Genomic DNA, 12,276 nt, shown 5'->3' with positions numbered 1-12,276 from the left:
GAACACAACTGAGGTAGCACTTCTCCCACAAGATCCTGAGCTTGGTCACGACACACGCGTGGGTTGGTGTGAGCCAGTCAAGCCCCACGGAGGGAGCTCTGGGCACACCGATCAAACCACAAGGGTACGCCCTGGGTCCCACCTCCCTCCAGGACTTTTTCTAAAAGTTCGCACGTGCGAAAGGACAAGAGCATGAGGCCAGCTGTCATGTCACCGTCCAGCGAAGAACTGAAGACTGCTATTCCACAGAGGCTGCAAAGGCAAACAATAACAGGTTCGTGGCACAAAGGGCAGGTCTCAAAAGCGTGAGGAGGCTTGCTGTGCGCTGCCGTGGAGAGTGGAAGACCCGGCTTCCGCTGGAAAGCCTGAGACGCAACAGTGTGTTCCGGGTGCTGCCGCTCACGTGACAAGGATCCAGGAAAGCAGGGAGGGGACGGTGTCCCCTGTGTGAAGACACTCACAGTGCTCAGGAGACAGCCACACGGACCTGAACCAAGGGCCTTGCTACACAGTTACGAGCTGGACCCCTCAAAATGGCGATGTCAGGAAAGAGAGAGAGACGAAAGAAGAGAGCAGGGACCAGTTACGGCGGAAGGAGACAAAAGAGGAATGATGGCAGAGGCAGAGCGCGCTGGGCGGCCCCGGGTGAGGAAGGGCTACCAGGACGGCAGGGAGAGCCGCCACACCGGCCGCGGTGGGGAGCGTGCGGGCCTCGCCCTCCTGTGCAGCAGCAACGTGGTTACGAGTTGAGGAGACGGAAGCCAGCGCATCGAGGGGTGAAGTGTGACGGCTGCGACAAACTCTCCAACACGCAGGGGGTGTACAGACCCCCAGAGAGCCGATGTGTCAAAACGTTAACAGCTACTGAACTCACAGCGAGGGCACAAGGGTATTCCTTGTGCTCCTTCCTCTAACGTTGGTGATTTTTCAAAACTGGAAGCTGGGGAGAGAACGCACTGCGTGCTCCTGTGTGTTCCTGTAGGAACCCGGAGAGACGTGAAGGAGCCGCAGGTGCTGGGGGCAGGGTGGGGGTGGTGAGGATAGTGTTTGCAGTGTGTGCCTTTTAGCATCTTTTGAGCTCTGAAACATGCAAACGTATTACCTTGAAAATGCGAAAGAAACAAACACACCGTACACTTTCTACTGTCCCTTTAGGGGCAAACAGGTCTAGAGCAGGCCTCTCAGCCCGGGCCCTACATACGTCTCTGGCTGGTGATTCTCTGTGGTGGGGTCTGTCCTGATTGCTGGCAGATGCTGAGCAGTAACTCTGGCCTCCACCCACCAGATGCCAGCGGAAAGCACCCCCTCCCTTATGACTACGAACGATCTCTCCACGTCCACCTGCTTAGGAGGCCCCAGGCCAGACGATGGGGACCAGGGACTCTTGGGCAACGAAGCAGTGTGCTCAGAGGGCACACCGGGGTTCGGGGTACCTGAGGCACCACCCCATCTGTGTGACTGTAGTTATCCAGAGATGTTCATTTACAAAATTACACACTTCTGCCACAGGGTGAGAAGGTAGAATGAAACTTTCAAATCTTGCTCCCAACATAAAACACAGCTTGCCGTGATGGCTGACAAGCTCAGCGGAGCCCGGCAACCACGCATCACGAATAGCTTGGTCCCTGAGGGCCTCCCGTGTCCCTGAGAGCACAGACAGGGCGAAGCTGCGACCCCAAGGGGGCCGCCGTGTGTCTGCTCACCCTGTCTCCCGACACCAGGCAGTTCCCTTTGGGGCTCCAGGCGAGGATGGCGACGTCAGCCGTGTGCGTGGCGGGGACTGCGTGCTGCTCCTTGTCCTGCTTGTTAAGCATGACCACTTCCCCAGACTCCCAGCCAATAGCCAGGATCAGCCGCGTCGGGTGCCAGCACAGGGAGGTGACCCGGAACGACCTCTCGACATGCGTGTCTGGCACGCACTCGCCCTGCGACACACAAAGTAAAGCCCTTATTACGGGGAATGGTGGTGACAAAGTATTTCTGCCTCATCAGTGGAATGATAGCAGGTAGAGGACATAACAAGCTGCTTATTAAAGAAACAGTCTATTTAATTGTCATAGAAACACCCATCTTGCCTCAGCTAAACTATGACAGCACAGGCAAACATTTAACAGACCCCACAAATCAGCTTATCAATAAAACTTTATTTACAAAAGCAAGTGCTGGGCCAGCGGGTGAAGCGTGCTGACTCAAGGTTCTCAAAGTGTGGCTAGGTGACCCTAAGAACCTTTTTGAGGTCTGCAAAGCCAAAGTCATTTTCAGAATGATACTAGGATGTGGTGTGCCTTGTTAACTCTCATTCTCTCACAAGTGAACGGTGGAGTTTTCCGGAAGCTTTGTGGTATATGACGATGTCATTGCCCTAAGAGTTAATAAGATATGTGCTCTTATATTCTCATGTTTTCTAGAATTTTCAAAGGCAGCAGGTTAAAAGTATAAATGTGTGTGTTTTCAGAGATTAACTCTGTTCTCAGCACTTCTACTGGGCTCTTCCTACCAATCTCCAGTTATACCTGCTACATCTGTGACCTTCTTATCATCGAATAAATCATAATTTTGAAATCCTACAGTTTTCCTTCTACCAATTAGAAACAGACGAAGCACGCTTGTTTGTTTTGTAATAGTGCGCTTTAAATTTTCTAAATTTTGAAGTTTTATCTAGGGAATTCCTTGGCTGTCCAGTGGGACTGGCAGGCTGGACCGCAGGCCTGAGTTGTCCCCCAAGAGATGGTAATGTAGCCTCAGGAGCAGGAGGAGATGGAGGGAGAGGAGGCCAGTCAGGGACGGGGGAGGCTGGACGCAGCGAGCTGAGCGAGGAAGCCCCTTGGGTGTGCTCTCCGGAGGACATCACAGGAGGGTGCTACGTGAGGGGAGGGGATAGGGGGTGCGGACCCAAAGCACGAGAGGCAGATTTCGGGGGAGGGTGGGGCAGGGGGTGGGAAAGGAAATCCATTTTTCTTGGTGAAGTAGGAGTTTCTAGAAAGTTCCTGTTATTGAGTTGTGTGGCCCCTAAAGATAAGCTGATTCCTAAACCCCTGGTTCTTCTGACATGACCTCCTATGAATCCAGGGTCTTTGCAGATGACCAAGCTCAGACGAGGTCATCAGAGTGGGCCCTAGTCCAGTATGACTGGTATCCTTACACGAGGAGGAAAGAGACCCTGCCACAGCCGGGAGGGCACTGAAGACTGCGGGCTGCACTGAAGCCAATGTGAAGCAGGGCACACACCCCCCATTCGAGCCTTCAGAGAGCAGGGGCCTGCCAGCCCCGTGCTGGGGGTTTCTGGCCCCATAACTATGAGAGGATAAACTTCTGTTATTTTAAGGCACCCAATCCGTGGTAATTTGTTACGGCCGCTCCAGGAAACGAATAGTTTCAAAGGCTGGTGTGACCCCACAAGGCTGGCGAGGTGGGGACAGACAGCCCTGGTGGTGACCGTGAACTGACGGTAGATTCTCAAGCATCCCTAACTGTGGACCCAAAACTAAATAATAACGGTAAAAGAATTACTTATATAACATGGCTTTTACAGTGTTGAGAATTTGCACCTCGTGAGAAACACACACACACACACACACACACACACACACACACACACACGAGAACAAAAGAACAAGACAAGAGCCAGATGCCACTGCAGTCAGATTGCTGCTTTCCACACTCACTTGCTCCAGATACATGTCCACGCTGCCTCCTGAGGTTGTGCTGACAGAAGCAACCGCCAAGAATGGGTGGATGGGATGCCAGCCAATGTGGGAGGGAGACCCGACTGTGTCTGGGGCTTCTATGCGGTGGTCAAAGTAGAGGGCCATGACAGAATGCAGGCCTGCTTAGCACCGAAACCTACTGGGGAAAAAACAAATCCTGTTGGTTTTGAACAAAACTCCTACATATGGAATTAGAAAAGAGAGGTAACACACACCCACAATCATAAGACATCAGGCAAGTTACCAACAGCCTTATCAATGCCCCTGTCAATACCCCTTTGGACCGATACACACAATTTATGTGGAAGAGATCTCTAATGTGGGAAACACACAATTAGAAGCAAGGGATCAGGCCTAGGGTGAGTTGGAAAAGAATCACACATGTTGCCATCAAAACAGTAAAGAAACGAAGCCTCCAGACTAGACCACACGTGCCATCCTTGATCATTTTTATTCTAATCATAACAAGGACAATTTATATTTTTACAGTTCTCCTTTAAGCAATATTTTCAAACAACAAACCAAAAAAAGCAAACTGTTGCACAAAAGAGAAATGTGCAGAAAAACCTAACTCCCAGTTTCTGACAGAAAACCAAGGTGGTCCCTGCTGTCCTCTTGAGGTGGCAGGAACCAAAGGATTCATCTGTCAGGAAGTGGAGGAAGCAAGGCTACAGGGCAACTGGGGAAAAGATAAGCTTGATCAGTTACCTAACATCTCTTTCTCTTTCCTTCCTTAAGAGATGTGCATATTGTCCCTGTGTGGCCGGGGAAGGACGGTGAAGGGAATGACTGTCTGACTGCCACCCATTTGCTCACATCCTAGAGTCAGTCTGGGGAAGCGAATTAGCCCAAAAACATCTCTTTGAGGTGGTTGCTATCATTTGAAATTATTCAACTTCATCCCCATCAGGATGGCTGTTATCAAAAAAACAGAAAGTAAAAAGTGTTGATGAGGCAACTGGAAGCCTTGTGCACTGCTGGTGGGAGTGTAAAATGGTGCCGATGCTGTGGAAAGCAGTCTGGTGGGTCCCTCAGGCTCACACACAGGATCATCACATTATCCAGCAATTCAGTTCTGGACACATACCCACAAGAATCGAAAGCAGGGATATAAACAGATCCTCGAACACAATATTCGTAGCAGTGTTATTCATAGTGAAAAGGTGGAAACAACCCAAATGCCTATCAACAAATGAATGGATAAACAAAATGTGGTATATCCATACAATGGAGTATTATTCAGCCTTACAATGGGATGAAGTTCTGACACATGTTACAGCATGGATGAACCTAGAAGTGGTGAAATAAATCCGACTCAAAAGAACAAATACTGCATGATTCACTTATACGAGGTACTTAAGAGTCACCAAATTCAATGCCTCCGCCTTCCAATGCAGGCACTGTGGGAGCTAAGATCACACACGCTTCATGACCAAAAAACCAAAGTGCAAAAACAGAAGCAATTCTGTAACAAATTCAATAAAGACTTTAAAAATGGCCCACATCAAAAAAATCTTGAAAAAAGAAGATAGACTGGTGGTTGCCAGGGCCTGCTATAGGCGGTGATGGGCAATTAGTGTTTATCATATATAAGGTTTCAGTTTGGAAAGATTGGTGGCGATGACCGCAAAACAGTGTGAAGGTACTTAATGTTGTCATCGAACTATACACTTATAAATGGTTAAAATAGTAAACGTTAACCACAACAGAAAAACTGCGAAAAAAATAGCTATCCAGCACCTACAAAATTCCATCACTGGAGAAGGGAACAGGCTACGCCATTTGCTTTAAGCAATACAACAGCTGTATCAGAGAAAGCCATGCAGGCTCATTTTGGGTTCAGAGAGAGAGACCCTGTTCTTCCAGCAGCTGGAAGGCAGGAGGGTAAATGAACAGTCACATTTCAAATGTTCATCTTTCTTTTATGAAAATATACCCTGACCACTAAGCTCACCACCACAAGCTGGTGGTGAGTTTAATGGGTGCTGAAAAGCACCCATGCAGACTCCTGACAGATGGCTGGGCACTGGCCAGAGGAGCCGGGGGATAGGAGACTGGGCTCTGTGGGGGTAGGATCCGTGGCCAGCTGCACACACTCCATTAGGGCACATGTGCACTGGCCCAGGGCTCTGGATCCCTGAGTAAAGGCTTCATGCAATTGTTCACACAGAGCCACAAGGAAACACACTGGGTTAAAAGCCGGGCAGCTTAACGCAGCAAGGAAGCCTTTCATAGTGAGTTCTAACGTGTTGCAGCCACCAAGGGTCTAAATTCTGGGCTACAGGAAATTCTTACTCATGTTTAACAAGTTTGCTCTCTGAAAATATGCCTTGGAAAAATGAGTAACATATCAATCTTCTTGTAATGACGGAAAAAGAATTATAAAAGCACTTGGAAAAGTTAAACCTGACCTCTTTTATTTCGAACATCACTTTGTAAGGAGCGAGTATGCTAGAAGATCTTTAAGTTACTTTCTTCCCACTGGGGCTCTCCCCCTCACACCCCTGCACTGGGTACTCAGGACGCCTCTTTCCACCAGGCTGTCCTGTGCTTCTGCCCAGTGTCCTCAGAGAACCCTGTATTCTTCATTTAGACTGTACCGTAAGTCTGTGTTTGACTGACCATCCTCCACTCCTTACCTGATTACTTGCCCCACAGAGTGAGGGGCCACCAGAGCATAACCAGCCCCAGAATACTGCCTTCACCAAACAGGCCCCACTACATGAATTCCTGATGGAGATACTTACTAGCAAGGAAAGAGGCTTTTGATGTCTTGTTAGTTGCAGAAACTGGGATCAAGCCAGGGTGAATGAATCCGGTTTTATACAATGAATAAATGCTACTTGGGAGAAGGCAATGGCACCCCACTCCAGTACTCTTGCCTGGCAAATCCCATGGATGGAGGAGCCTGGTAGGCTGCAGTCCATGGGGTCGCTAAGAGTTGGACACGACTGAGCAACTTCCCTTTCACTTTTCACTTTCATGCATTGGAGAAGGAAATGGCAACTCACTCCAGTGTTCTTGCCTGGAGAATCCCAGGGAAGGGGGAGCCTGGTGGGCTGCCATCTATGGGATCGAACAGAGTCGGACATGACTGAAGTGACTTAGCAGCAGCAGCAGCAGCAAATGCTACCTGTGTACCAAGGCCTCCCTCGCGGCTTAGTTGGTAAAGAATCTGCCTGAAATGCATGAGACTTGGGTTGGATCCCCAGATCTAGAAGATTCCCTGGAGAAGGGCATGGCAACCCACTCCAGTACTCTTGCCTGGAAAATCCCATGGACAGAGGAGACTGGCGGGCTCCAGTCCATGGGGTCACAAAGAGTTAGACACGACTGAAGCAACTGAGCACACACATACACACGTGCACTTACAAACAAAAGTTATCAAAGTAAACAAGAAGGAGAGATGACTAACAATGAAATCGCATCCATTAATGGCATCGGTTCAGAAACAAGGGCACTTGCTTTCCTAAAGGCAGGGTACCTCTTGAACATAATGCCGTTTGTCAATATATAAACTTTGGAGGAAAGAAAAAAAAATTCCACTTGTTCTCACCGATTTGCTGCTCTCACCTCCAGCCGTGCAACCTCTTCAGTCTTCAGGTAAGCCACCTTTTGGGAAAGAACGGCTCGTGGTACTAAGGATGACTTCAGTTGCATCACTGCTTGGAGACGCTGTGGGAGGGAACCAGGACTTTGAGGCAACGGGGACGGGGTGGAGGGGCGCAGTGGAGGGCACTGGAAGCCACTCCGAAAAGCCTCACTCTGAACCACCGTCCCCGGGGCCTCGTCAATGCAGGCTCATAGCTGGATCCCGTGGACATGAAGAAACACCATCTCCGGCTCGGACCGTGCGGTCCCGCGGGCCGCAGGACTGACAGCGCAGAAGGTGGTTTTCTGAATCCCTTCCGGGCCCGGGCCGCTGCTAGCACCGTCGGCGCCGCCCCCTCCCCTTCAGCTCCGCTCTCCAGGCCTTGCACCGCCACGCGGCCCTCAGTCGGACCTCGCCTCGCGCTGAGTTCTAGGTCACCCGGCCCGCACCCCCAAGCCTTGGCCTGATCCGCCACCGCTCGGGCGATCGGCCCAGGCAGGGTTTCTGGGCGAAGATTATCCAGGAGGCGGAGAAGAGGGCCCGGCGCGCCTCGGTGTCGCCCTTCTCCCGGGCCCAGGCTCCGGGCTCCTGGACCCGCCAGACTCCGCGAGCCGTCCCGGCCCTCGACCTCCCGAGCCCATCCCCGGCCCTGCCTCGTCGTCGCCCTGTCCTGAGGCTCCGGGCCCCCAGACTCCCTACTCCCGGGTCCCGGGCCGGGGGCTGCACTCGCCTTGGCTGGGCCTCTGAGCCGCCGCGCGTTGCCTGGACAACGGCCGCGAGCCCAGCTCGGATACAGCCGAAACCGAGCGGGCGGACGCCGAGACCAGCCGAAGCGCCCCGAGAGGCCGGAAAGAGCCGAAGACGCTCGGAAACGTTCGTGCGCAGCCGAGAGCAGGATTCCTCCCGCGGGTGGCGAGCTTCGGGGCTGTGCATGGCAATTTCCCCCTTTTTCGATGGTTGTCTAGAGTCCACAACGCTAGCTCGCAGAGGGGGCCGAGGGGACAGAATATGCCTTTCTGCCCAGAAAAGGGAAGCTGGTGTATTCTTCTGTATGTGATGGGGATACACGGTCGGTTCGCGACCCGCTCCTGTAGTTCAGTTTTTCCAACCACATAGGTCAGTCAGGAGGAAGGCAGCAGGGAGACTGGGAAAGAAGGAGAACGCCATCTTTAAGATTCTCTCCTCTCTAGTTAATCTTATTGCTGGGTCTCTTGGACCCCAAAAGGTTTGCTAGATTCTTATCTGTCTCCAAGAGGGTGTCGTTCAAGAGTATTTCTGAGAAAAGTCAGTTGACTCAACATAGTTCCTTGAAGTTGGTAACATGCGTTCAGTGCTTTGAGGGAGGAGGCTTATGGACGCCATTAGAGAGAAAATAGCTTAGAGTAGAAAGTACGAGTTCATTTAGTTAGAAACTAACCTTTTTCCTAACCTTGGCGGCTGACTGCATTCCCTAAGGCATTAGCAACGTGCCATCCTGCTCTAACGGTATGGTGGGTTAAACTAATTTTGAAAGAAAAAGCAACGTTACTAAGAATACTATAGCAAACAGCAGCAAAGGTCTTTCATTTGTTAAGCATACAAGGAACATTCTATTTTAAAAAACCCATTTTCATAAACACTAGGAATTTATGGAATAAATTTAGTATGTAATATTGCGTAAATTTAAGGAGTACAAAATGTTACTTTGACCCATTTATATATTATGTGATTAGATTATAGAGATATTTATCACATTAGTCAGTACAGTATTATTGTTTGTATCCATTATATTGTGCAAGCTTTCCAGATGGCTCAGTGGTAAAGAATCCGCCTACCAATGCAGGAGACAGGGGTTCAATCCCTGGGTCAGGAAGATCCCCTGGAGGAGGAAATGGCAACCCACTCCAGTATTCTTGCCTGGGAAATCCCACGGACAGAGGAGCCTGGCGGGTTACAGCCCACCGGGTCGCAAGAGTTGGACACGACTGAGCACGCAGGCATTACATTGTGCATTACATCCTACTCCTTAACAAATTTGTACCCTTAAGCACCATCACTCTTATCCCTCCTCCATAAACTCTAGAATTTGAAAAACACTCCTTTATCGCCAAAACGAAGAAAAACAACCTAAGCGTCCAGCACCATCGGCAGCGCTAAAAAACTTGAAAGCCTTCACACTCAATCCAATAAAAGGTGTGTTTCTCTGCTTCAATCGCACTTCACACTTTTTCGGTAAAAACCCGGTTCGCGCCGGATTCAAGACTCAGAGCTGAGGCGGCGTTTTCTTCTCACGCATCCGTCAACAGGGCTCGGGCCAATCACAGGCTAGACTCTCACTCTATTGGCTGTCGATCCACCAATCCGGAGAGACGTACCAGTCCGCACGGCCGCGAGGCTAGCGTCACAACATTACCCGCGCCGCAGATCCGCCCTCCGCCCCCACCCAGCGTCCCTGCGTGTAAGCGCGCGCGCCCGCCGCTGACCAATGGGAAGGCCCCTGGAGGGGGCGCGCCCGCTGGAAACCTTGGCGTGCTCGGCCCCGCGCGCGTTGCCCCGCCCCGGCTCGCACTCCCGCCGCCCCGGCCCCGCCCCGCGCGTGGGCCCCGCGGACTCCGCCGGCCGCCGTAGCCGGAACTGCTCCTGTTCGCCGCGGGCCGGGCCTCAGGGAGGCTGAGGGGCGATAGCACCGGCGCCCGCAGCCTCCTCAGCCGCACGCCGACCGCCGAGGGGACGTACCGGGGCGAGTGCCGTTCGGCGACTGCTTCTGAGGCGGGAGGACCGGTGTGCGGCGTTGCGGTCTGTCAGCAGCCGGCGCTCAGGGGCCCGGCTGCCCGACTCGGCCGGTTTTGCGGGCGCCCGGGAGGACCCCGGCGGGCCCGGGAAGCCAGGCTGCTGCGAGGCGTTGATGAAAAAGGTGACCGGAGGCTGGGGGCTCAGGAGGGGTGGACCGCCCCTACTGGCTGTCGCGGCGAGGCCGGCTCCCAGCCCGAGCGGGGCTGCGGGAGAAGCGGCCTGCGCCCTGACGGCGGTGGTTACGCACGCGGTGTTTCGTCGGGGCGGCTCGGGGGAGCCCGGACCCAGGAGTGTTGCGTTGACGGAACTCTTTGTGTGCAGCTAGAAGTCAGCCAGGGAGGTGGGGTTTTGCTTTTCCTTTCCCAGAAGGTGACAAATGGTGTCCTGCCGGGATGGGGCTTGAGACGATCCCTCCTCTGTGCGCGGTCAGGAAGTAAGGTTGGAGGGACTCCGTGAGAGAATTCCATCCCCTGGTTTCCTTTTCTCTTAAAGGAAGACTGAAATACGTCAATACCTGTTGAATTCTGAAAAGCCACGTTTTTCTGTATTCAGGTAGTGTCTCCCAAGATTTAGCTCGCCGACGGGCAAGTTTATTCTGTTGTAGCTGATAGAACCACTGTCTGGGTCCTGGGTTGACTGTGGGTAGCTTTGGGATCATGGCTTGGTTCCTGGAAGGTAGGGTTCGCCACATTATAACCCAGAGAAGGTTATTTGGGGTATTTTCAGGTTTCTTAAGTAGAAACGGATAGGATAAGGGATGAATAGTGAGATGTCGTGTACTACCACGAAGTCCTTTAAATTTGGGCATCTGTCTTACGTAGTTCTATTCTTTGGCATGGCAGGGTTTTTAATTTTTATTTTCGACGGGCGTGGATTCAGATGGTTTATGACATCAATTTCAACAGATGAAAGCTGTAGCAGGTAGTTTTGAGGCATAATACTTTTGAGCAGTAGTAGGTATCACTATGATTTTAATCATTTCCAAGTCTTTCTCGGAGAGGTCCTTACACTCCTTTTACTGTATTTCATTGTTGGCCTTGATGTCTTGCTCTCATTTTCCTTTTCTCAGCAGTCGTGTTGAGCATATCAAACACAGTTTGGGCACAGTATCAACACCTGTTGAGGAATCTAGTTTTTACTTTTTTTGCTTCATCTCATGTGCACATTAGTATTTCTGGACTTACAACGTTGACAGTACCTGAATCTCTTTGAATAAATTGAGTGGATCTGCTTTTTGGGCGACAGACATTTTTAAAGTCATCATATTTTGTCGATGACATTGCCCACAACAGAGAGTCACAAAGTTAGTGCAGGATTTTTATTCATGGTTACCTAGAGTTTGGGCAGAATTCTCTTCTGTCCATTCCTACCTGGAGGTTACTCTGCTGTCTCTTCCACGGGTGACTCTAGTCTGTTCCACACAACAGGCTCCTTTGTTGAAAAGCATTTTTAATTCTTAAATCCCCACAGCAGTACATATCTCCCACCCTCAGAAGCAAGACTCCCAGAAACCGCCAGGTTATTATTCTTTATGTCTGTTTTAAAATAAGCAGGCGGACTGGCAGCCTCGGGCCACCATGGAGTTCCCTGTGTACGCAGGCGAGCCCGCGCCTCTGCACGACCGGGGTCGATCCGGGCCCCTCACCCTCGCTCCCGGGCCAACTTTGGGGGCCGGAGTGCGGGGCAGGTGCGCGGGCCCGGAGCCCCGCGCGTTTTGGGGGGCGGGGGGGGGTGGGGTGGGGTCGAGGGGCGCGGGCGCCAAGGCCCGACCGGCTCAGGCAGCGCGGGGAGCGAGGCCGGCGCGCGGGCTGCCCGGCGCGCGGGCCATGAGCCGCGGGCCCTTCGGGTAGGTGGCTGCAGGACCCCTGGACCCCGACCCTGGCCCTCTGCCCCTTCTCCGACCCTGGACCGGGGCGCCGCGCGGGCAGGGCCGTCCGGGCGCGGCCGCCCAGCTGCCGCCCCGCCGCCTCCGCGTCGCTGGCCACCGTTTCCTGGGCGTCGGGCGGGCAGGCGCGCGGGGGTCCCGGCCGGGGTCCGGCGGGCGGCGACTCGGGCCCGCTGGCCGGGCTCGGGCGGGCGGGCCGCGGGAGGGGATCTGGAACAAACAACGGCGGCCATGTTGAGAGGGGATCGGTGTGGCTAAACTTCTCGCAGGCTGCGGGCCGCGCGCCTCACCCGGGTCCCCTCTCCCCCGCCCCGGCCAGG

The 12,276-nt window shown here is 52.7% G+C and overlaps 1 protein-coding gene across 1 annotated transcript in view; it reads right to left on the bottom strand.

Annotated features, from left to right (window-relative positions):
- Positions 1-3,812, bottom strand: part of IFT140 (intraflagellar transport 140) — a 50,854-nt gene extending 47,042 nt beyond the window's left edge. The window contains exons 1-2 of the mRNA XM_068969458.1: positions 3,666-3,812; positions 1,704-1,925 (exon numbers count right to left, since the gene is read on the bottom strand). Of these exons, the coding sequence (XP_068825559.1) occupies positions 1,704-1,925; positions 3,666-3,812 (369 nt within the window). The remainder of the gene's footprint in view (positions 1-1,703; positions 1,926-3,665) is intronic.
- Between the last annotated feature and the right edge of the window lie 8,464 nt (positions 3,813-12,276).

The sequence above is a fragment of the Capricornis sumatraensis genome, chromosome 3 (assembly GCF_032405125.1).
Source record: "Capricornis sumatraensis isolate serow.1 chromosome 3, serow.2, whole genome shotgun sequence".
Lineage (NCBI taxonomy): Eukaryota > Metazoa > Chordata > Mammalia > Artiodactyla > Bovidae > Capricornis > Capricornis sumatraensis.
The sequence above is the reverse complement of the archived record's forward strand: the minus strand, read 5'-3'. Positions and strand labels throughout refer to the sequence as shown.